Genomic DNA, 25,220 nt, shown 5'->3' with positions numbered 1-25,220 from the left:
TAGTAATTGGTAAACTAAGCATATTAAGCCACAAATATGTTTTCCAGATTTCCAGAACATCTCTTTATTATAATGCAATTAAATTCTAAGCCATCTTCCTGGTCTTTATGTTGCATCCCTATTTAGCAGAAAAGAGCAAGCCTTGTAAGATAATTTTATTAATCATCTTACCAGAATTTTTCAAATAATTCATCTTACTTTGAAGGCACTTTGGTGGGTACAGAGGTACAATGATGTTGTACACCAAAGCATATATGTTAACACTACAATATCCATGTTACCTCAGCTATAATAAGAGGATTTAAATAGAAAAAAGGCATTGCAACTGTTACTTTCTTCCTCCTCTAATTTCACATATATTTTAGAAATTAAAACTTAGCAGAATTTTGTTTTGGTGCCAGGGATTGCCTCAGGGCTACATACATGCAATGTCAGGGGTCTGCTGCTGGGCTGCATCCCCAGATTAAACAGAAATTGTATTTTGTTAAATCCATTTATATATATATACATATATATGTATATATAGAGAGAGAGAGAGAGAGAAAGAGAGAGAGAGAGAGAGAGAGACAAAGCTAGTTTTATCCCAAATATTTATGGACAGTGAAATTGTGGCTAAAAATGTTTAAGTAATTTGCACAATGTGACCCAGTAATAAAACAGGCCAGATTTGAAGAGAAGGATTTGTGGCTGGCTCTGTTTATTCTCTCTATTTTTTCCCATAGCTCCCTTCCCTCCATTAAACTGATGTATCATTTTGTAATTAATCCACATCAATAAATGATCATTCCCAGATATATCTTTCAATATGGATGGCCCAGGGCCAGACATTTTTGGAGTTCGTTGAATATTATGATTTTTGTAGATAAAAATCTTAATTAAATGACATGAAAATTAGAATATTTGACTTTTGTAGAATTATTAGAATTATTTCATAAATAATATCACTTTGTTAAGATTTGTTAATATTTCTTTATTCCAATTTTTTTCTTAAAGCCTTGTGAGTTGTACTGATTTTATTTGCATTATTTTTAGAACATTTGCTTCAACCTGTCCTCTGAGGATAACATTTACCATAGGGCAGGTCTCTAATGACATAATCCAGGAGATAATGCTTTTGCTATTATCTTGTTTGTAGGTAGTTCGATATTTGGCTGGTTGTGGACTCCAGAGTTGTCAGATGCTGGTGTCTAAAGGTTATCCTGATATTGGGTGGAATCCAGTTGAAGGAGAGCGATATCTTGATTTTCTCAGATTTGCTGTCTTCTGTAATGGTAGGACTTATTACTTGGGGCATTTTTGTACATTTTAAAACTTCATAAAAGAAGGTCTATAAAAAACAATACATACCAGTATTTACATGAAATTAGGAAATTGAATATTTTATAATGAGTAATCTTTTTCTTTGGGGGGGAGGTGGAGCTCACAATTGCTTTTCAGGTGGCCTGAGGTCCCACTATTGATTCTCAGCTCACCAGCAGTTTAATGGAAGGCCTCTAGGATGCAGTACTTCTCAGGTCCTGCAGTGGTGGGGATTACTTGGGTAATAGGGACTTGATATCAAACTCAAGTCAGCTCTCCATAATTAGTAATAGCTTCAGAGTAATAATTTGTATTGTAGATTTCCTAATGATGTCATATATTATCATTAAGTCAAAATTTTGTGGCATGTTCTTATACATTTTTATGATGGCATCTAATAATAGTTGGAGTTGTGGTTTTATTTCTTGTAAACACATTAATAGAAATATTTTTTTTATGTCCCTCACAGTTGTCTTTACTTTGAAAAGTTTCAAGGCAAGAAATTTGCCATTTTCTCTGCATTAAATTTGTGGTTCAGGAACTAACGGACATGAGTTAAAGGGCTGGAGCTTATACTTTGCCAGTGGGAGCACCAGTTCAATCCTGGCACTTAAGAGCCTCCCCAAAACAGAGATTCATGGGAGTATCCATGAGCACACTGCTGGGAACAGCCCCCAGTGGGTGTCAGGTGTACCTCACCCCACACTCCCCCCAAATAAAGACATAGTTTTGATTAAATTACTACTATGTTCATTGGTTTTAGTTATTTTCTTTAAATGTAGCACTGTAGCACCATCGTCCTGTTGTTCATAGATTTGCTCAAGCGGGCATCAGTAACATCTCCATTGTGAGACTTGTTGTTACTGCTTTTGACATATCGAATACACCACGGATAGCTTACCAGGCTCTGCCGTTTGGGCAGGATACTCTCGGTAGCTTGCCAGGCTCTCTGAGAGGGATGGAGGAATTGAACCTGGGTCGGCCTCGTGCAAGGCAAACACCCTACCCGCTGTGCTATTGCTCCAGTCCTTCTTTAAATGTAAATTGGTAAATTATTTTTATGCTCAGAACTTCTACTTACTCAGTCTTTACTTATTTATGCTCCTCCTTTCATCTTAGGGGAGAGTGTGGAGGAGAATGCCAATGTGGTCGTGAGACTGCTCATCAGGAGGCCGGAATGTTTTGGCCCTGCTCTGAGAGGAGAAGGTGGGAATGGTCTTCTAGCAGCCATGGAAGAGGCCATAAAAATAGCTGAGGATCCTTCTCGAGATGGTCCCTCACCAACTAGCGGATCCAGTAAAACACTGTAGGTCTAATCTACACACTTTTTGATGTCAGTTATATTAATTAACTTGATATTTGCCAAAGCACAATTTTATTTTTATTCATTGTAATATAGCCCTTTCCTTGAAATGTAATCACGTTCAAATATTCATGATTCTGCCCCTTAAAAATCAAGTGTGTTAGACTTGGAAGTATAAAGAGTTTGGACATGGTGATGGAATAAGGTTTAATGAATTCAAAAGGAACTGGTGGTAGGGACCATAGTGCAGTGGGTAGGGTGTGTGCCTTCTTACCTTTCATGCTGGTGATCCAGATTCAATCCCCACATCCCACGTGGTCCTCCAAGCACTGCCAGGAGTAAGCAGTGAGTACCACCCCACTCAAAAACCAGAGTTGTGGTCCCAACACCAAAAACCAAGCAAACAATAAAGAACTATAGGAATTCATATGGACTTGGTAGAGAGATAATGGGTTTTAGGTGATTTACCCGGGTTCAATTCCTCCGTACCTCTTGGAGAGCCCGGCAAGCTACCGAGAGTATTCTGCCCACATGGCAGAGCCTAGCAAGCTGCCCGTGGCATATTCGATATGCCAAAAACAGTAACAAGTCTCACAATGGAGACATTACTGGTGCCTGCTCGAGCAAATCACTGAACAACAGGATGACAGTGCTACAGTGCTACAGTGTGTCATTTTCAGGAAGGCTATATAAAATGAAAGACAGAAATGATGATAGGTGAGTCTTTGACTTTAGAGTTCAGAGGAAAGGTAGGTAGTTTTCATGATAATAGTGAGAGATAGTACAATTTAACAGTAAAATATTGGGGAGGCTAATAAACTATGGTAGTAAAATGCAGAAAAGGGGTATCATTGAGCAGTAGAATGACTGGCTAAGCTAGTGGTGACTGAGGACACGTGATAACTCCCCATATTGCACCAAAAAATACAAAGTTTAATGTCTAACCCCAGCAAGTGGCATAAATTAATCCAGGCACCTGCATTTTCTTTCTCTTTCTCTTTTTTTTTGGCGGGGGGGTCACACCTGGTGATGCACAGGGGTTACTCCTGGCTCTGCACTCAGGAATTACTCCTGGCGGTGCTCAGGGGACCATATGGGATGCTGGGATTTGAACCCGGGTCGGCCGCGTGCAAGGCAAACGCCCTACCCGCTGTGCTATCACTCCAGCCCCTCTTTCTCTTTCTTTATTAAAGATATCAGAGTCCTATTGGACTGTCATCCTTCTTAACTACCACTAGTAAAGATACAAAATAGGCCTTATTAAAGAAAAAATTTCCAAACAAATTTCATAAATACTAATTCTATATTAGAAAGGGCACAAGTATTCTTTTTTGTTTTGCTTATTTGTTTTGGGACCACACCCACTGATAGTCAGGGTATACTCTTGGCTCTGCACTCAGGGATCACTCCTGGCAGGGCTCAGGTGACCAAATGAGGTGCTGGGGATCTAATCCGGGTCATCTGCTTGTAAAGTGGCAAGCAACCTACCCATTGTGCTATTGCTCCACCCCTGCATAAATGTTCTTTTAGTACCTATGGCAGGCTTCTAGTTTCAGAGTGCCCCCAAAAATGTTAACATGTTAATCAGTTAGTCTTACTGATCCTTTACTTTCATTTAATAGTAGAAAAGTATCAAGAAATCCCTAGTCCAGAATAATGTGTGGAGGTTGGGGTGGGAGGGCATAGAGATAGTACCGTGGGTAAGGCATTTGCCTTGCATGCTACAGACCTTGATTCTGTACCCAGAATCCCACATGGTTCCCCAAACACCACTAGGAGTAATCTCTAAGCACAGAGCCAGGAGTATGCTTTAAAGCACCACCGAGTGTGGATTATAAACTAAACAAAACAAAAGAACCATACATGTAGGTATATACTGGGATCTTAAGGAACAGCCTTACATACCAGAAACCACTATCATTATCACTGTCAACACTGTCATCCCGTTGTTCATTGATTTGCTCGAGCGGGCACCAGTAACGTCCCCATTTGTCCCAGCCTTGAGATTTTAGCAGCCTCTCCTTACTCATCTTTCTGAACGATTGGAGACTCAGGGTCAGGGGAATGAGACCTGTTATTGTTACTGGTTAATTCAAATTTGATATTTGGCATCTCAAAAACACCACAGGGAGCTTGCCAGGCTCTATTATGAGGGCGGGATACTCTCGGCAGCTTGCCAGGCTCTCCCAGAGGGACAGAGAATGTATATCAGAGAATACAAGTAAGTATGTTAAAACCAAACCCATGTGTGCTGCATCAGTGGGCTAAACTATAAGATGTTGCTTCAAGGCTGCGCACTTCCGGGAAGTTTGTTTTATATAGTCTCTGGGTCTTGGCCATTGATGGGATTACATGGCGCACAGAGCAGTCCCGATACAAGCAGGCTTGGAGATCTCAGCACCGGGTCCCACATACCTTAGTTCCTATGCTGGCCCCTTCATGTGTGGGGCTCCTTCGAGTGTGTGGAGAGTGGCCTTGAGCATGGCTGTGGCTGGTTTCCGGAGGTTTTCGGCTGCAGGGGCTCTGCTTGGGGCGGGGAGGGAAACTCACCCCACCCCCCTCCGAGGGGCCTTGGTGGAGAAAGGGCTAATGTGGGGGTGAGAGATTCTGCATCCACATGCCAGGAATAAGGTCAGCAAGCTGGGTTGGCTGTTTTCTGGTAAGTGCAGTACTTTGCCAAGGTTCCAAACCAAAGGAGGAATGACATAATCTTTCAGATTATGAAGACTTGTCTCTCAGCAGGGAAGTAATGAAATATCATATTTTCTCATAGAATAGGAAAGAAGACATATTAGATTGTTGATAGAAGTTAGGTAGATTCGAATAAAAAAGATAGTTGAGGGGCTGGAGTGATAGCACAGCGGGTAGGGCATTTGCCTTGCATGAGACCCATCCAGGTTCGAATCCCAGCATCCCATCTGATCCCCTGAGCAACGCCAATAGTAATTCCTGAGTACAGAGCCAGGAGTAACCCCTGTGCATCGCCGGGTGTGACCCAAACAGCAAAAAAAAAAAAAAAAAAAAAAAAAGTTAAATAAAGAGGTGAATCAATAAATGTAATCACATTCATTCATATTTATAAACTTTTGCCTTGGCAAAACATCATACTGAGTATTAAAGGATGGATCTTTGTTACCCCTGATTTACATGTTTGCAATTTACAAAACTTTCCTAACCTCACCAACTTCCTTTATTAACTCTGCTCTTGTGTAACGAGTGTACTGTTTGCTCCTAGAAAGGACAGAATCCACCAAGTAAGCAATTGTTTAATTCTTTTGCAAAATATTACTATTAAGTTTTATCAGTGCCTGGGAATGTGGTTCAAGGGGTTGAAGTTAGCCTTGGACAAGGGAGGCCCTGGATTCGATCTCAGAACCTGTATGGAGACTGAGCTGCACTGGCCTGAGCATAATCGGGTATAGCTCTCGGAACAACAACCAAAGATTTTAAGGTGAAATCAGTAAAGTCCCAAGAAATATATATTTGGTGACAAAAATCTCAAGCCTGGTCTTTATTATATTGTCGTTCAAACATGTCAAGCTATAAACTAAAGACCTAAATGAAAAGTATATATAAGAAAAGGCTGAATAGGTTATTCTAGAGGTTTTTTTTCCTTTGATGTACGAAGCCTTTTATTATTCCCTTGCTTTATTGTGCTCTTTGCTTTGCTTTCTCTTATGAAAAAAACCATGAAAGTGATACAGAAGAGGAGGAAGATGATACTATCCACATGGGGAATGCCATCATGACCTTTTACGCAGCTTTGATTGACCTTTTAGGACGCTGTGCTCCTGAAATGCATGTAAGTTCTTTGCACCCACCCCCTGCAAAAAACAAACAAACAAGCAAACAAACAAACAAAACCACAAAGAGATAGGATCCAGCTGTAGTTATTTATGTTATCTATGTTAAGATATTTGTAGCTGGCAAGGATTACGCTATTTGAAATAATTCATCTCTCTGCTCTGTTAAACATGATAGCTGTAGCTTACTTTCTGAACAATTTTTTATTTAGTTGAAAAATATCTTTGTGATTATAAACATTTTAAAGGGATTTCAGTATGTCATCTGAAAAATACTCAGGGACATAGAGTGTCCCACACTTGAAGAAAAAGAACGTGAATCTGCTCATATTTCAGTGCTTGTAGGAAGGCACCACTCCTATCAAGAGTAATTTTATGACATTTAGTGGTGTGATAAGCTGCTACATTCTTGACACCAGCTTAAAGGAAAATGGGATGGGTGCATTTTGTGTAAGGAAAGAGCTAATCACATCTTACTAATTAGTGTTTTTTAAAGTTTTTTGACTAAGACGAAATTAAAATTTCATGGGTCAATGCTTTTATTCTGTTTCTTAAACTTAGTTTTATTCCATTACATTTATTTAAAAAATGCTAGCCAGGTTCCATATAATGTGCCTCTTGACCTGCTCATGGGAAACAGCACTGAGTTTGAAAGAGCGACCAGTGCTGGAGAGAGGTCAGGTACATTTCAGAAGAGTCTGGCCGAAAAACTCAGTCACTACTAACAGACCCCTCTCTTTGTCCCGGTCTTGATATCTGTGGCTTTTGTTGCTTGGATTTATTTACTTTGTCTCACATCTGCACTGTAGCAATGTCATCCTGTTGTCCATCGATTTGCTCGAGCGGGCACCAGTAACATCTCCATTGTGAGACTTGTTACTGTTTTTGGCATATTGAATACACCATGGGTAGCTTGCCAGGCTCTGCCATGTGGGCGGGATACTCTTGGCAGCTTGCCAGGCTCTTTGAGAGGGACAGAGGAATTGAATCCGGTTGGCCATGTGCAAGGCAAATGCCCTACCCACTGTGCTATCCCTCCAGCCCCCAACACTTTATTTTTTTTTAAAGAAACAATATTGATATTTCTTTCATGACTCTGTTTTTGTTTATAAACCAACTTATCTTTCCTTTATTTTTCCTTTCTTTGGAGCAAACGGGATTTACTTCTAAACAAATCTTAAGATTTAATCTTATTATCGATAGCAGATAAGTATTTCTCTTCATAGATTACTGACTAATCCCAATGCACTAATCCCAAATTTTTATCTCAAATGACAATTTGAACGAACACAGAATCTACATCTCTAAAATCTGCAGGTTGAAATTTTCTACTTCTTGATACAGACTAGGGGGAGAGAGAGATACAAACAGATGACGAGAGTGGGGGGAGAGAGATGCAGACAGATGACTCAAGTGCACATTTGATATGTGGAGGCTTCAGGTTCGATTCTCCGCACTCATGGTAGCATCCACACCCACCCAAACACCACCCCCCCACACACACACCACAGGCACTGGGTCTCACAGTATTGTTTGGACCCATCTCCTCCAATTTCAACTTTCTGATACAGTTGTTTATTGTTAATAAAAATGGCTTAAAGTATAGTGAGACATCCAGATATTGGGAAACCAGATTTTATTATTATTATTTTTTTTTTTTTAAATTTTATTGAATCACCATGTGGAGGGTTACATAGTTCTCAGGATTATGTCGGTTATACAGTTCTCAAACACCCTTCACTTCACCAGTGCCCATCTTCCATCACCAACCCCCCCAGTATACCTGCCGCCCCCTCCCACCTCCCCAGTCCCAACCCTTGCACATGATATGTTTCACTTCGTTTACGCCTTATTTCGATTACATTCCATGTTTCAACATACAACTCACTACCGTTGTTGGGGTTTCCCCCAAAAAAGAAAAGCAGTCCTATTGCCAAGGAGGCATTTGATAGTTCTCCATTGCTAAGAATATAGAGATATTAAGTCCCGCTGTTTGTTACATAGTTTTTCTTTTTCCCCCTTGCCCCGCGCCACCGAGTTCACGCCTGTTTTAGTAATCGCCACGCTGCCTGACAAGGGAAAAAAAAAACCGAAAAGGATGGTTATTTCCCGTCATCAGCAGGCGTGGGGCTCTGGCTTAGTTGATAGACTTGTAGAGTATCTGCAAGCAGTCTCTGGAACCGACGGTCTTGCGCTGGTGTCGGCTCCGGCTCGAGATTCCACCAGCGTCCCGCTGTTCCTTGTACATAATTTTTCCCCTTATATCCCATTCCCACGCCACCAGGTCTGTTTGCTTAATGGACATCACACTGTAGTTGATGACACACCGCGTTTCTTCCCGAGAAAGAAGAAAATTTCTTCTCAGCCGGCGTGGGGATATAGCTTAGTTCAGTCTAGTGAGATGGCTACCACTTTGATTGCCTTCAATATTTCAGCAACAGACTTACTATTAGGATCTCCCACAAAAGTCCACCCCATTAGAAAGGAACCATTACATATTGCTCATACTAAGATGACATTAAGTCGCGCGGCCGCTGCCGCGGCCGCGCGGTTTTGGGTTTCTGTATAAAGTCCAGGGAAAGTACAACCAGAAATAACATCACTATAAACTTTTACCCTTTTATGGTGCTCATAAGATGGAGAAACCTAGAGAGAGGCTCGGCGTCTCCGTTTTGCGCTCAGGAAAACCGCGGCCCCTGCGCTGTGTTCAGGAGGGAGGAGTTGAGAGAGAGACAGGTTAAAAGAATTGGGGGATGCCCGGGTCCCACAGCTTCAGCACGCCGTGGGGTCTCTGGTCCCATGCCGGAATTAGTTCAGTGGGCTGCTTGGGGTCCGAGGGCGCTCCCTCGGGCCCCTCCATCATGCTCCTTCCACAGCCGGGTCCAAAAGCCAGATTTTATTTTTAACCATCTGTCAGTGCTGAGGTTTTTATCAGAGTCAGTGGGACCAGATCATCAACAAACCTGTATGCTAACGGTGACTAGATAGACGAAATGCTCCCGATATTTGTTCTTTTATCCTATTTAAAAAAATAAACGGAAATAAAAGTTAATTTATATTGGTAAATGTTTATTGTGTCCCGTTATATCAAGGGAAGAAAGAAAAGACCTAATAGATTAACAAGAGACTAAACTTGCCACTCTGACTCCTTTTTTGCCTTTCACAACAGTAGTTGAGGATCAGCCATTGCACTTGTACTTAACATCCTATGGGGAAAGATAGTCACCCACCCTAGCTGTAAACCTTCAGTCTGTTGCAGAGACTGGCCAAGATTCTTGCTTCTCTCCGATCTGCTCTCTTCTACTTTATTAACCAGTGACTGTTGGGATTCCTTGCTATTATTTCCCTGCATTGTTATCCTTTGGTATGTAGAATGCAAATGGATACATAATTACCTCTTCACAAAGCAAAAAGTTTAAATCAGGTATAACTATTCGTGTAAGTGAAGGGATTAAAATTTTTCCTTTCTAATTTGTCCTCATGTTCTGGATATTGATGTATACATATCTACTTCTAAAGTATAGATGAATATATGACCAGATTCTTAACATATTTTAGTACCCTAAGAAGAAAACAAAACAATTATTCTAATGAATGAACTAGTTGGTATAGACCAGAGTCAGTAAGTTGCTGTATTCTGGAGTCAGTGAAAACTGTGTGAGTAAATAAGTACCTCCTTATAAGTCTGAAATAATCTCTGAAAGATGTAGGTTTTTCTTTGCCTTGTAATGGTTTGTATTTTACTTTTGGACTACTCCCAACAGTGACCTGGGGATTATGTGGTACTAGGGATCAAACCTGGGGCTCTCACAACAAAGAATTATCTCTTATTCTTTGAGCCATCTCCCCAGCTCTGTGAGAGAAGTTTAATTCTGTCTTTATGCCAAACAGAAAACTGTTTTACACCCAGATTCTCAGACTTCAAACTTCCCCAATATATGTATAATATTAATTTCAAAGATTATTCTGATGTTGGGCTGGAGCGATAGCATAGTGGGTAAGGTGTTTGCCTTGCACGTGGCAGACCCAGGTTCGATTCTTCCATCCCTCTCAGAGAGCCCGGAAAGCTACTGAGAGTATCCCGCCTGCACAGCAGAGCCTGGCCAGCTACCTGTGGTGTATTCGATATGCCAAAAATAGTAACAACAAGTTTCACAATAGAGACGTTACTGGTGCCCGTTCAAGCAAATCGATGAACAACGGGATGTCAGTGATACAGTGATTCTGATGTTGCTTGTTTTTCCTTCTATAGTTGATTCATGCTGGGAAAGGAGAAGCCATCAGAATCAGGTCTATTCTGAGATCCTTAATTCCATTGGCAGATTTGGTGGGAGTGATCAGCATCGCTTTTCAGATGCCAACAATAGCCAAAGGTAAAACTAATAACCGTTCTTGGGGATTCAGTGAGATATTGATGACCTAATGTTTTTAATAATACCAGTGTTAGCATCTCCTTGTATCCTTTTCTAAAATGTTATATTTGTTTAGAAACTCTATATGATTGGATTATTAATATAACACTTATAAAATAAAAGTAACCTCTTCTATATAAATGTCTTGTTACTGTGTTCCAGAAGTTGGTAGCAATGATGCAGATATGTTTCTAATGGGGGGTCGTAGTAGGGCTGGATTCCTGACCACACTGACGGAATAGTCCCACATGCCAACAGACATGGCAAAGGATTTAGGCCCACAAACTGAATTTACTCTCTCTTTTTTACCATGAACAAATATTAAAGCTGCCCTTGGGGGCTGGAGCCATAACACAGAGGTTAGGGCATTTGCCTTGCATGCAGCCAACCTGGGTTCGATTCCTAGCATCCCATAGGGTCCTCTGAGCACCGCCAAGAGTAATTCCTGACTGCAGAGCCAGGAGTGACCCCTGTGCATCACCAGGTGTGACCCAAAAAACAAAAAAACAACAAAAAAGTCCTTGATACCTGAAACATATATTGTTTCACAATTATACATTATTTTTCTTTAGCACCCCCCAATTTTGGCATGAGATTCTATTACACCATGAAATGGTGTTAACTGGAGCGCCTGATGTCCGAAATTACTGCCTTAGAGAGTCCAAATATACCTGCCAAAAGTTACAGAAACACCAGAAATCTGAGAGGAGGCAGTTCGTCAACTTTCTTTCTTTCTTTTTTTTTTTTTTTTTTTGCTTTTTGGGTCACACCTGGCGATGCTCAGGGGTTACTCCTGGCTCTGCACTCAAGAATTACCCCTGGTGGTGCTAGGGGGACCATATGGGATGCTGGGAATCGAACCCAGGTCGGCCTCGTGCAAGGCAAACACCCTACCCGCTGTGCTATCACTCCAGCCCCCTCATCAACTTTCTTATCTCTTATTTCATATCAACTCTATTTGAGGAGATAGAAAAATTAAAACTGCCATGTTTTAAAATATCAAATCAATGAGTCTTATGTCCCACTGAAGTGTAGTCTCAGCATTCCTTTAAATACATGAATGAGTGTGTTAAAAATAAAACTTTAGAACAATGAATTGCTCCACACTTCTATAATTTTCTCATGGTCAAACAGGAAGCAAACCAGTTCTTCCAGACGTCAAATTGGTATATAGTCCCATGATAGCTCATAGTAATAGTATTTAACCTATCAAGTTATAGAGTTTTAAATACAGATTCACTGATTTATATAAAATCAAGCATTTAATATTGATAGAAAAGATAATGACTCTTAAATGTGTTCTATTTTTACTTATTTTGGGGATTTAAATACCCAAAGTATTCCTGGCACCGTGCTTCTGACTCACACCTGATATTCAGGGAAGAATGTAGTACCAGGGTTAATCACATTCAAGGCAAGTGACTTTAACCACAAGTGATTTTTAATGTTTAATGCTTCTGTGGAAATATGTTTCACTTAAAAGTCAAATTGGCTTTACAGAGCTATTTCATCATATTGTAATTGTCTCAGCTGTAAATATGCAAATGCTCTATATCACTAAAGAGAGATGAGTTTTAGTGTTGTTAAAAAATAAGTTCTCACTGGTGAACATATGAAAACCTACTTTACATTTTAACTGCTCAAGGGGTTTACTTCTATTTTTACATTATAGAGAATCGGATGCCTTTTTGGGTTTCCTTCTTAGTATCAAACATAATTCTATGCTCCAATGTGTATAATTAATAAAGTTGCTTTTCAAATGTTATTTAAATTACATTGGATTTAAGTCTCACTATTTCCTTAGCTCATCCCAAGCACATCACTACTTAAGATAGTAGAAACACAGAAAACCATTTACCAGATAAACTTATGTAAAAAATGAAAAGGTTAGAAGAACCTATTTGCTATCTCTCGCGCGCATTAACAAAATGTCACTGCCTTTCTTTTAGATGGCAATGTGGTGGAGCCTGACATGTCTGCAGGATTTTGCCCAGATCACAAGGCAGCCATGGTTTTGTTCCTTGACAGGGTCTATGGAATTGAGGTTCAAGATTTTCTCCTCCATCTTCTTGAAGTTGGCTTTCTGCCAGATCTCCGTGCTGCTGCTTCTCTAGATACGGTAATAATTTGTAACAGTATATTTCCTCATCTTTTGACTCTTCAGTCTCTGACATGACATTCTTTCAGAGTTTTATTTATTTATTTTCAGTAAATTCTTTGTTTGCTACCTGTAAATTTTGCGGCAGGGCAATAACAAATAGAAAATAAAATACATTTTAAAGCTTTGACCTCACTGATTAGTGGGAAAATTTGATCATTTTAATCACTGTATCACTGTCATCCCATTGCTCATCGATTCGCTCGAATGGGCACCAGTAACATCTCCATTGTGAGACTTGTGGTTACTATTTTTGGCATATCGAATACGCCACAGGTATTTTGCCAGGCTCTGCCGTGCAGGCGAGATACTCTCGGTAGCTTCCCGGGCTCTCCAAGAGGGGCAGAGGAATAAAACCCAGGTCGGCTGCGTGCAAGGCAAACACCCTACCCGCTGTGCTCTTTTGGGGAGAGGCCCTGGATAATCTTAATAAGATAAGAAGTTGATCAAATTTAATGGAAGACAGGAAGTTCTAATAACCCTACTTTTAAAGATCCTATTGGCTACTCTGAATTCTAGTTCACCCCTGAATTGCCCTAAATGATGATACTTCCCAAAGAAAGCACTTAAAATGTTAAAAAGGATTAATGGATGTTATTGAGTTGTGCCAATTATACTATTGTCCTGGTATATTCCTTAGTTACGTATAAGTAGGGAAAATATGCCCTGTATGTGTCATTCAAATCAAATTATCTACTGGCATATATTGTGTTCTGTTCTTTGAAGCTTTATAGAGTAGCCTGGAGGTCTAAATTTTATTGCAATTTTGAAATTATCTCTGTAAATCATCAGTTAAGATGTATTATTTTGATTTCAAGAGAAATCAAATCTTTGGCTTCACACTTTTAAATAAAATGATGAAATACAATCATAGAGGTGAAAGCAATATCTGTTTTTCCTTTGCTGAGTCCATTCACATGAAACTCTGAACTAAATAATAGAATATGTCATAGTAATAGCCAACTTTTAATTATTAATGTTGAAGGACATGACCAGGAATGTCCTAGGAATATACTAGGAATATGAATTGAATTCAGAATATTTGGAAAATAAGGTAAATCATGCAAAAAAACCCCCTGGCTTTGTCTTCCTACCCAATTAAAGTACTCAATATCATTTAATATCATTGTGTATTTTCAACTTGCATTCATCCTACCACTGATACTTTATTTTAGAATATGAACTTTTGGGTATTTTTATGAGACAGACATCAATTCAGGCATATGTAGCTATTTGTGAGTAATTAAGTTAATTCTTTTTAGTGATCATTACATAAATCACATTTCAGGACATAGTGAATATATTTCCATTTTTCAGATTTCATTTTCTAGTTAGTAAATTTATACATTAACATATTTTTCCCACTGGAAGTTGTCTACTGCCGAACACAAATGACTTCCTTTATCTCCGATTCCTTTTCAGGCTGCTTTGAGTGCTACAGACATGGCTTTGGCTCTCAATAGATACCTCTGCACAGCCGTGCTGCCTTTGTTAACAAGATGTGCTCCTCTTTTTGCTGGCACAGAGCACCATGCTTCCCTCATTGATTCATTGCTTCATACCGTCTATAGACTTTCTAAGGGCTGCTCACTTACCAAAGCTCAACGAGATTCCATAGAAGTTTGCTTACTGTCTATCTGTGGGTAAGTATGCAACAAGTTCTATACCAACTTTGTTTTTTAAAAATGAGAATTTGCTTTGGAGCCCTTGACAAATTGTTAAATAATTTTGGCAATCTTTACACACACACATACACACATACACACACATACAAAATCAATTCACTCTCGGTAGTTTTAGTTTGGTTTTGAGCATCCATGTCAATAAAATATTTCTTACGGTAGGTACTGCTTAGATACAGTGTTGAGTCAATAATGCTTTTCTGGATATTGGTAAATGAAGATATTGTAGAGCAAGTCCCTGACTATTTTAGTGAAAGATGAGTAGATTTCCCTTTGTTTGATAGTGTGTGTTCATTTTAACTCACCTTTCAAAAAAGAAAAGACTTCAGTATAAACTACAGTATCATATAGCTTCTTTGTGTCAATGGTGGTTGACTTTTTCCTCCAATCTGTAAAAACACTTTCTTTACGTAAAATCTTGCACTCATAGTGGAGTATATAGGACTGAAGAAATTGAGATACTAGGAAATTTATCTCATAAATGGTATGGCACACAACTTTCTATAAAATGTAAATAAAATACCTATCTCACAGATTATTTTTTCAAGTTCTAATTTTGGTGAAGCACTTAAAAAGACCTCACACTGTAAATCTTCACTATGTGATGTTAGTCCTCCCTTTCCTTGTCTGGCAAAATTTCAGTTTCAACCTCTTATATCTTCTGTGCTTCTGTATTTCCTTTCCTTCTGCTTTGGATCTAGTCACTGAAGTGGAGTAACTTCTTTCCTCAATGGAGTATCTTAGGAAATTGAGTTTCCAGTTGTGATTGATTAGGAAGAGAAGCAAGAGCAGAGGAACAGCTGTTACAGCAAATAATGAATTGTCTTTAGATCTGGAGGTTAGAGATACTGTAGAAAAGTTAACATTTTATAAAATAACATTTTATAAAATTGTCTCACTATTGGGGGGGTCTTTCAATAAGGAACAACAAATTTATACCATCTGAAGAAGCGGACAGTTGCAGATTTTGGGTGCATGCAATTTAATTAAACTCCCTACTGAAGTTAGACACCTTTCCCTTCATTATTAAATATTAGCTTTGTTTCACAGCCAACTGAGACCATCCATGATGCAACACTTACTCCGAAGATTAGTATTTGATGTCCCATTATTAAATGAACATGCAAAGATGCCTCTTAAGGTGAGTAAAGTTTGTAGTTATTTGATAGCTATGTCCCAATGAGATAATTTACTATTATAATATGTATATCGTGTTTATGTATGTATTATATATAGTTTTATATTTACATATATAAATAGTTTGATACTTCAAAATTTCTGGGTTTTGAAATGGGCACATAGTTATAGATATGTGGAAATATATATAAAATAAGAAGTAGTAAATTAGAAGGAATCCCAAATTGATTTTCTCTTGTCAATAGAAATGAAAATTATGGCAGAAAATTGACCTCGGAAGAAAAATGAGCCTAGATATTTTTAAGCTATAAAACATAGTAATAGGACTTGCCTAAAATATTAGAAACTTCAAGAAATAAAGAACTGCACTGTATCACTGTTGTCCTGTTGTTCACCAATTTGCTCGAGCGGGCACCAGTAACAGCTCCATTGCAAGACTTGTTGTTTTTGACATATAGAATACGTCACAGGTAGCTTGCCAGCTCTGCTGTTCGGGCAGGATACTCTTGGTAGCTTGCCAGGCTCTCCGAGAGGAACTGAGCAATCGAACCGGGTCGGCCGTGTACAAAGCAGGTGTGCTACCCACTGTGCTATGGCTCCAAGTTTGCTATTGCTTAAGTCTGAAATAAAGAACAGACTTAAAAAAATACACCTTCTTAGTGGGTAATAATATCTTCAAATATAATTTTATTGAGTTCAAAGATAACCTTCCCCTTTGTGCAGCAGTTTTTCATAGAGTATAAAAGGAGTCACTGACATAGTCTCTGCTTTATTTTTCTGATGGATATTTTCTTGTCAAATTATAATTTTAATACAGATTCAGAATTATGATAGCAGATCTGTTATGTTCAGTAACATATTCTGTGCATGGAGGCACAATGACATAATGGATTTTCTAGACTTTGTATTACCATCTAGAATGCATAATTTTATTCCTCACAGTCAGTAATAATACAGTAGAAATGATTTGTGAAAAGTACTTTAGTCTAGTTCTGAATCAATGCATTAATCGTCCCTAGCTGTTTAACGGAAATATTTTTCATCTATGAAAATTAATGTCTGTTTAATGAATTGATATGCTAATGAAATGTGTAAATTATTTCCTTGTTAAATGGCCCCAATGTTATAATATTTTGTTGAAACAAATTACGCCTCAGTGTTTTATCATTTTGCGTTCCTAAATGATCATGTATGTGTGCATATGTAATTTTGTAATTAAAAGAGAGATCAAACTAGAAAAATTATTAGTTTGAATAGTTAGCCTTGATATTACTGACTGCTATTATTTTCCCCTTCCTTAGTAGGTAAGTCAAAAACGTATAGCCTGTTTATAAATAGCATCTTATTAATTTCGCAAATATTGATGAACATTTATTAGTTTATAGATCCATAATAAATTACCAAAAAATACTGCCAAATAATTGAAAGATGCCTTTCTTGCTTTTACATTTCCATTTAATCCTAAACAGATGAGGTACGCAGAGATAAAAACTTAGGTAGTAATAAGGAAGGTAAAATGTCATCTTTGCATTGGGACCACACTGAGCTGTTCTCAGGCTTGATCCCTCTTTGTTCAGGGATCATGCCTGGCAAGGCTTAGGGGACCATATGGGGTCCCAGGGCTAAAACCTGCACAGAAGGCAAGCTATTCTATCTCTCTAGTGACTAAGTTTCAACTGTACAACCAAAGAAACATGGATGAATTAATTATTGAATTGAGATCATTAAGAAAATTATAGTTTCAGTGATATGCTTTCAATAATATTTAAGTTTATAGTTTTGATGTGAGCAAACAGACTGAAGCACAGCGGGTAGGGCATTTGCCTTGCATGTGGCTGATCCAGATTCGATTCCTCTGTCCCTCTCGGAGAGCCCCGCAAGCTACCACAAGCTACCAAGAGTATCCCACCCGCACAGCAGAGCCTGGCAAGCTACCCTACCCGTAGCATATTCCATATGTCAAAAACAGTAACAAGTCTCAAAATGGAGACATTACTGGTGCCTGCTGATTCGAACGAATCGGTGAACAACGGGATGACAGTGCTCCAGTGCTCCAGTGCAGTTTTGATGTGTGAAGTTACTACACATCACCACCACTTAAATGATGAAGCGAGGCAGTTTTTAAGTTTACTCACAGACCTAAGTTGTGAAACAAATCCTGCAACATGGTGATTAAGGATAAGCAGAAAGGAATGAAAAATATTTCAAGGTAGAGTTCCCTTAGAACTTGCCATTTTTTTTTTTTTTTTAGCAATTTAACTACTGTATTCGAGAGATACGTATTGTTCTTCTGGGTCCTTTTTTATCCTAGCTTTCTACCACTTTAATACATACGGAATATAGGATAAAAGAAATGGTAAAATTGTGAGCAAATAATAGGACCCAAAGTAAAATTTAGGGATACATAAATAATCAGAAAGCCTCAGAAAGAATGTTGTTCATTATATTTTACAATGTATTTAATCCTTATATCGAACCAGTTTTATTGTGATTTGTAATTTATACCTTTGTTACATTTTAGAAAAATATTATGCAAGTCAATTTTTTTTTACAATAATTGTTACAGAATTGTCAATTATTCTTTATATCACTCTAGAATACCATAGGGGAAGAAATGAAAAAAATAGACATATACAAAGTATCTTTAGTTCATTGCTTGTGTAATTGTCTTCCGCATAGCTGCTGACCAATCATTATGAAAGATGCTGGAAATATTACTGCTTACCTGGAGGGTGGGGAAATTTTGGAGCAGCATCAGAAGAAGAACTTCACTTATCAAGAAAACTGTTCTGGGGAATTTTTGATGCCCTGTCTCAAAAGGTAATTTAATACTTAGTAGGTTCATTGTTCTGATAAAATAATAAAAGAAAGCCATAGGCGCTATTAAGATAGTGATTCTTGTAGGATATTACCCTTATCAAGACTTACATCATTTACATTTTCTTTTTTAGCTTTTAAAGTGATCACTGAACATGATCACTATGGTAGCACAATCCCCATGATCATAACACATTTTGATATACAAATGTCTGGGATTTTTGAAATCCAAATTTTTGGATTTCAGTGAAAAAAATATTTTTCATTGAAAGACATTTATTTAGAGAAACACAAAAGGAGAGACTGTGCGACAACAGTAGATTGTCTAGCGTGGAATTAACCTCAAACAGCTTTAGGGGAAAGGTTCTGTATCGTCCAGGCTTTTGTATTTTTATCACAACCTTTGTTTTTTTTTTTTAATTTTATTGAATCACCATGTGGAGGGTTACATAGTTCTCAGGATTATGTCGGTTATACAATTCTCAAACACCCTTCCCTTCACCAGTGCCCATCTTCCATCACCAACCCCCCCAGTATACCTGCCGCCCCCTCCCACCTCCCCAGTCCCCACCCTTGTAAGTGATGTTTCACTTCATTTACGCCTCATCTCGATTGCATTCTATGTTTCAACACATAACTCACTACCGTTGTTGGGGTTTCCCCCAAAAAAGAAAAGCAGTCCTATTGCCAAGGAGGCATTTGATAGTTCTCCACTGCTAAGAATATAGAGATATTAAGTCCCGCTGTTTGTTACCTAACTTTTCTTTTTCCCCCTTGCCCCGCGCCACCGAGTTCATGCCTGTTTAGTAATCGCCACGCTGCCTGACAAGGGAAAAAAAAACCGAAAAGGATGGTTATTTCCCGTCATCAGCAGGCGTATCACAACCTTTGATTTTCCCATAGCTTCTCATTTTCTGAGGGGGTCCACGCTTTTCTGGGTGGTGCCTCAGTGTCTTTATCTCTACATTTCTCAGGGTTTATTACATTACAAAGGGAAGTGCATAAATCTTCATGCCTTTGGACTACTTCAGAGCAGCAATTTCTTCCTAAATATCATTACTTCCCAAAAGATTATTATGTGGCCCCATATCTGTATTCCTATAACATTTGCCCTCAGATAAAAATGATTAAGCATTTTTAGAATAGATAAACATATAGATAAATAGATAAATAGATAGATAATATGTGTGTGTGTGTGTGTTTGACATTCATCAGTATGTCAAACTTTCTAAGTTTAGGAAGGTGACTAGAAAAGTTACAGCCCTTCAGTTCAAATGTACCAGAAAAGTGTCAGTCCATGACTGTGTGTATGTGCATATATGCATCTATATGTATGTATATTCATTTATGTCTGTCGGGGCCCCTTGGAGGGGATGGGTTGAGTTTCCCTCCCTGCCCCCAGCAGAACCTCAGCAGTTGAATTCGGTCGCAATGCGGCCTCGAGACATTTGATAGCCTAATTCTCCCTCTTGGAGAACCTGGCAAGCTACCTAGAGTTTATTGCCCATACGGGAGAGACTGGCAAACTACCCGTGGCATATTCGATATGCAAAAAACAGTAATGATAGGTTTCATTCCCCTGACCCTGAGAAAGCCTGGCAAGCTACCCGTGGCATATTTGGTATTCAAAAAACAGTAACGATAGGTTTCATTCCCCTGACCCTGAAAAAGCCTCCATTCGTTTGGAAAGACGAGTAAGGAGAGGCTGCTAAAATCTCAGGGCTGAGAATAACAGAGACATTACTGGTGCCCACTTGAGTAAATCGACGAACAACGGGATGACAGTGATACAGTGAAACTGAAATAATAGAAAACCAAAATTCTTTATCAAACATAAAAATATAAAATGTCTTGGGGCTGGAACGATATTATAGCATTTACCTTGTATGTGGCCAACCCAGATTGGATCCCCAACATCTCATATGGTCTGTTGAACATTGCCAGGAATAATGCCTGAGTTTGGAATCAAGATTAAGCCCTGAGCAGTGCAGTACTGCCCCCCTCAACCAAATATATATATGTGTGTATATATATGTATATATGAACTCTTGTAATTTTTTAACATTCTGATGTTCTTTTCATACTTTGCTGTGTGAAATTTTCTAAAATGAAGATTTTTAAAACGTCAATTCTGTCTTTTATGTATGTAACATTTCTTATGCTACCATACTTAGACTTTCAGAAAATTGAAGGGTGGCATTTTAGAGAAAACCAGGAGATGTTTGTATGCATATGCTCGATTATTAAAATCAGTTTGAACTCTCAGATGTATCTATTAGATACATCTGAGTAATATACCCAGACATTTTCAAATGATAAAGAAAATATAATTACATGTGATTATATTTGGTAATTAAAGGTTGGTGGCTGGGGCTGGAGCAATAACACAGAGGGTAGGGCATTTGTTTTGCATGCAGTCAACCTGGGTTCAATTCCCTTGCCTTGACCAATGACAAGGCACTGGTCAGCCAATCCAGCACTTGCTGACCTGGTTTCAGTCCCAATAGCCAATACGGTTCTCGAGCCTCCCAGGGGTAATCTCTGAGCACAGAGTCAGAAGTGATGCTAAGTGTGGCCCTAGATCAAAACTAAAATAAATAAAAATTTTAAAAGTATATGGAAGGTATTTATTAGGTGAATTAGATTTACTAGATGAAAGTATTTATTAGATAAATTTATTAGATAAAATAGATAAATTAGAATTTATTAAATAAATTAGATAAACTTATTAGATGAATTATATAAATTTATTAGAATTTATCAGAAAAATGAGATTTACTAGATGAATAAAACATCATTTTACTCTCGAATATTTAAAGTAAGATTTTTTTTGTTTTTTTTAAGATATTCTTTGAAGGAATATAGAGTAATTTTTAATCATTTTCAGTAAGAGTAGTGATGATGGCCACTTAGTACCTGTAAAGTAAAATATTTTAAAATTCTTTGTTGAAATCAATAAATATAAGCATATATTTAACACACAAATTTTATCAGAAATTTTATTGTGCATGTGTAAATGGGATTTTTTTTTCCAGTTCAGAAATCTATATCTCATCACTTTGTTATGCTATGCAGATTAGTTACATTTTCTTATTCTCTGGAATGTTATCCTTTCTTTCAATGTATAGTGGTACAGCGGTAACCCATAACTAATCCATATTTGAGCATAGTCCTTTTGACTAACATATGTTAGTGTAAAATATATGCTGGGAATATTCATGTTTTCTTTATTTTATATCCTGGAGAATAAACTTTCAGGTGAGCAAAGGTTTTATTCCTTTTTGTTTGTCTCTTGGCTCTTTGGGCCACTGGAGGTGCTCAAGGCTTACTCCTGGCTCTGTACTCAGGGTTCATGCCTAGCAGGGTCCAGGGACCATATAGGGTGCCTGGGACTGAACCCGGATCAACTGCATGAAAGATTAATGCCCTACCTGCTCTAATATCACCCTCTCACTGTGATGATATTTTTCATACACTGCAACTGATATAAATCTAACTCCAGCTTCTCTTATATTTGATCAGATTTAGGTTATATGTTCCAATCTTTGGGAAAGAACCTATTCATGAATTAATAAGCTTTGGCCATATTGTATTGGCTTTCTTAGACTTGCTGCTTCATCTGCTTGTTAATAAATTCACTCAGCACAATAAACTCAATAATCCTTACACACTTATGATTTTTTTAGGTATTCTTGCTTAAATTAGACTAGTATAATTTAGGTTTTTCTCAAACAATCCCATGTCAACCATGGTTATCTTATTGACAGCTTTTGCCAAATAGTAATGCATTTTTTGATAATTTCATTTTTTTCCCTTAGAAATATGAACAAGAACTTTTCAAACTGGCACTACCTTGCCTGAGTGCAGTTGCGGGAGCTTTGCCTCCAGACTACATGGAGTCAAATTATGTCAGTATGATGGAAAAACAGTCATCAATGGATTCTGAAGGGAACTTTAACCCACAACCTGTTGATACCTCAAAGTATGGACTCTTTCTATTGCAGCAGATTTTTATTGTAAATGATGTGTGAAGTCTGAAATTGAATAAGGTACTAATGTGAACTTTCTCTAATACATGCCCCCTTTGAATTGGTATCCTTTTAATAGGGGTCCCTTTACTTGATTAAAATAATAGTAGCATTAATAATTAACGATAGTTATAATATCAGAAGTAGATAAGATGTACCTTCTAGAATGTTGTTTGATATAGAGGATTCTCTATATTCATGGAAATATCTAAAATAATGAGAATCAAGAAGGTATACCAGTTACATTTTAGTTGAAATTTTGTCCTTAATGTTTACTAATAATTGTGGCCCACCTGTCTATGGCATCTTTGGCTCAGGATGATACCGACATGTAGTGTTAAGGCAATTTCTGTGCACATTGGGGAAGTCAGTTCACCATTATTACATCTCTGCAGGGTCTAGGATTAGCTGCTGATGTTCAGCATCAGGAAGCACAGCATGAGATTGAAGGGAATGTGAAATAAAAGTCTTTGTGGAAAACTAAGCATGCACAGAGAGTCCAGTATTACAACCTTAACCTTATGGGGGGAACTTACCATGATATGTAGATGCATAACTTGTTCTACAAATAGAATTGTCGGGCACTTGAAGTATTTGTGATGTAGACATTATTATTACTGGTGTTAATAATTCCTTGGTTTCTCGTGCAAAGATAGCTCCTTCTTCCTGTCACTTTTTTTTTTTAATCAGTTCATTGTGGCTCATGAAGTTCAGTGTTAGCATGTTAGTCACTCAGTGGTTACTGTCCAAGACAGCTGAGTTTACTTGGGAGTTCAAGCTTTAAGCTCCTGCCGTAGCCCCCCAGCTAGTTTATTTCAATAACCAGATTAGTATTTCAAGTCTAGTGGTGATATGCCATTAGTTTGATAATGCCTTAAATATGCATGTTTGGTATCTGATGACAGTCCTGTGAGAAAAGACTCTACCCCTCAGTATTTGGCTTATGTGATTGATCCTTTGTATCGCTTCCAAAGTAAGTAAACCAATATATCACATATTCACATTCCTACCTGGGTAAGTTTGTGGTTTGGTACCGTAAATATTATACAGAATTTTAAAATAATATTTTAACATTATTATGGTTTGAGTGTGGATGGATTGGAAATAATTATTGTTTGGCATGTATATTAATTTACCTAGGTTTTTTTTTCTTTGGGGACTTCTGAACTATCAGATTTACATAGTGATATCATTAATTTCTGACCTTTTGTCTTTTAAATATTGCTACTGAAGTGTATGTGATATAGGTCAATTAGTGACTGATATCATTGCTGGAAAAGAACAGTAAACATCTCATTGTATTAGGTCTTATTTTGAATTCTTTTCTCGGTGTTAACTGCAATAATAAGTTCTATTCATCAATTAATGTGTTATTTATACTTATATTTAGTTTTCTATTCAGGGAGATATTTGATATTCTCAAGTCTTAAATTGGTATTCATGCTTGTTAATTAATTGCATGTGCTCATAATCTGTTCAAGAGATTAAATATGTATTTAAACATGAAGGCAATCAAGATAAAATTATCAAAATTATCAATCATTAGTTGTTTACTTTTCCCTATAGTTCTATTAGTAACAGAGTTTTAGTTCTATTAGTAACAGAGTTTTAAGTACAGACCATTCATATTTAAAATGATATTCAAATTAATAGTTGTATGAAATTAGTTCAAAATTTTAGTCCTTTTAAAAATGGGTGTCAGAATTTAGTAGTTAAATAACTACTATTGTATTTACGGTTATTACAGAAGAATTAAATTAAAATAATAAACCCAAAGAATATATAGGATAAAGAAGTCTGTTTAGTCTACTAACCATATCTTGATTCAGGTTTTAATTTTTTATTATAACCTAATGGCTTTATCTTGAATATGTTTGAATTTATGCTTTGTATCATTTTATTATTTATTATATTAAGACAAAATATGAATCATAATTAGATAAGCATGTGAAACATCTGCTTGACTTATTGTTTTGGGGAAAGTATACTTTATTAAAACAGTTCTGACAGTTGTCTAATCTAGTGGAATTTAGACTACAAACTGAATAAATTATTGTGATTTGCACAGATCCTGTGATAATCAAGGTTTTTTATTTTATTTTTTTATTTTTCTCATAGTATTACAATTCCTGAGAAGTTGGAATACTTCATTAACAAATATGCAGAACATTCCCATGACAAGTGGTCAATGGACAAGGTAAATCAAACTCTAACATTTTAATTCAGCACTAAATGCACCTAATGGCAGATCACTGCTCAAATGTCTCTGATCATGCCAGTTTTCTACTTTAAAGTGAGACCTTGACTATATTAGGAAGGCTATTGAGATTATAATTTTCTATTATTTAGTGAACTCTGTCTTAAGCATATAATATTGATATGAATAAGACTTGGCTCACAAAAAGCATCATTTTAGGAATTCAAAAAATCTTTTCCTTAAATCTTAAGTACATATTTTTAAGTCTAAATATAAGCAAATGAACAAAAAGCAAGCACAAAATTGTTCTAAGAGGTTATATAAATGAATGAATGGGATTAGGATAGAAACCATGCATGAATTAAGCTGGATTTAGTTTAAACC

The 25,220-nt window shown here is 37.5% G+C and overlaps 1 protein-coding gene across 1 annotated transcript in view; it reads left to right on the top strand.

Moving 5' to 3' along the window:
• The window catches only part of RYR2 (ryanodine receptor 2), a 762,156-nt gene that overhangs the window by 552,170 nt on the left and 184,766 nt on the right, over nucleotides 1-25,220 (top strand). The window contains exons 44-53 of the mRNA XM_055147039.1: nucleotides 1,136-1,271; nucleotides 2,419-2,605; nucleotides 6,299-6,404; nucleotides 10,658-10,778; nucleotides 12,767-12,936; nucleotides 14,398-14,618; nucleotides 15,708-15,798; nucleotides 18,474-18,614; nucleotides 22,430-22,593; nucleotides 24,758-24,836. Of these exons, the coding sequence (XP_055003014.1) occupies nucleotides 1,136-1,271; nucleotides 2,419-2,605; nucleotides 6,299-6,404; nucleotides 10,658-10,778; nucleotides 12,767-12,936; nucleotides 14,398-14,618; nucleotides 15,708-15,798; nucleotides 18,474-18,614; nucleotides 22,430-22,593; nucleotides 24,758-24,836 (1,416 nt within the window). The remainder of the gene's footprint in view (nucleotides 1-1,135; nucleotides 1,272-2,418; nucleotides 2,606-6,298; nucleotides 6,405-10,657; nucleotides 10,779-12,766; nucleotides 12,937-14,397; nucleotides 14,619-15,707; nucleotides 15,799-18,473; nucleotides 18,615-22,429; nucleotides 22,594-24,757; nucleotides 24,837-25,220) is intronic.

The sequence above is a fragment of the Sorex araneus genome, chromosome 9 (genome assembly GCF_027595985.1).
Source record: "Sorex araneus isolate mSorAra2 chromosome 9, mSorAra2.pri, whole genome shotgun sequence".
Classification (NCBI taxonomy): domain Eukaryota; kingdom Metazoa; phylum Chordata; class Mammalia; order Eulipotyphla; family Soricidae; genus Sorex; species Sorex araneus.
The sequence above is the reverse complement of the archived record's forward strand: the minus strand, read 5'-3'. Positions and strand labels throughout refer to the sequence as shown.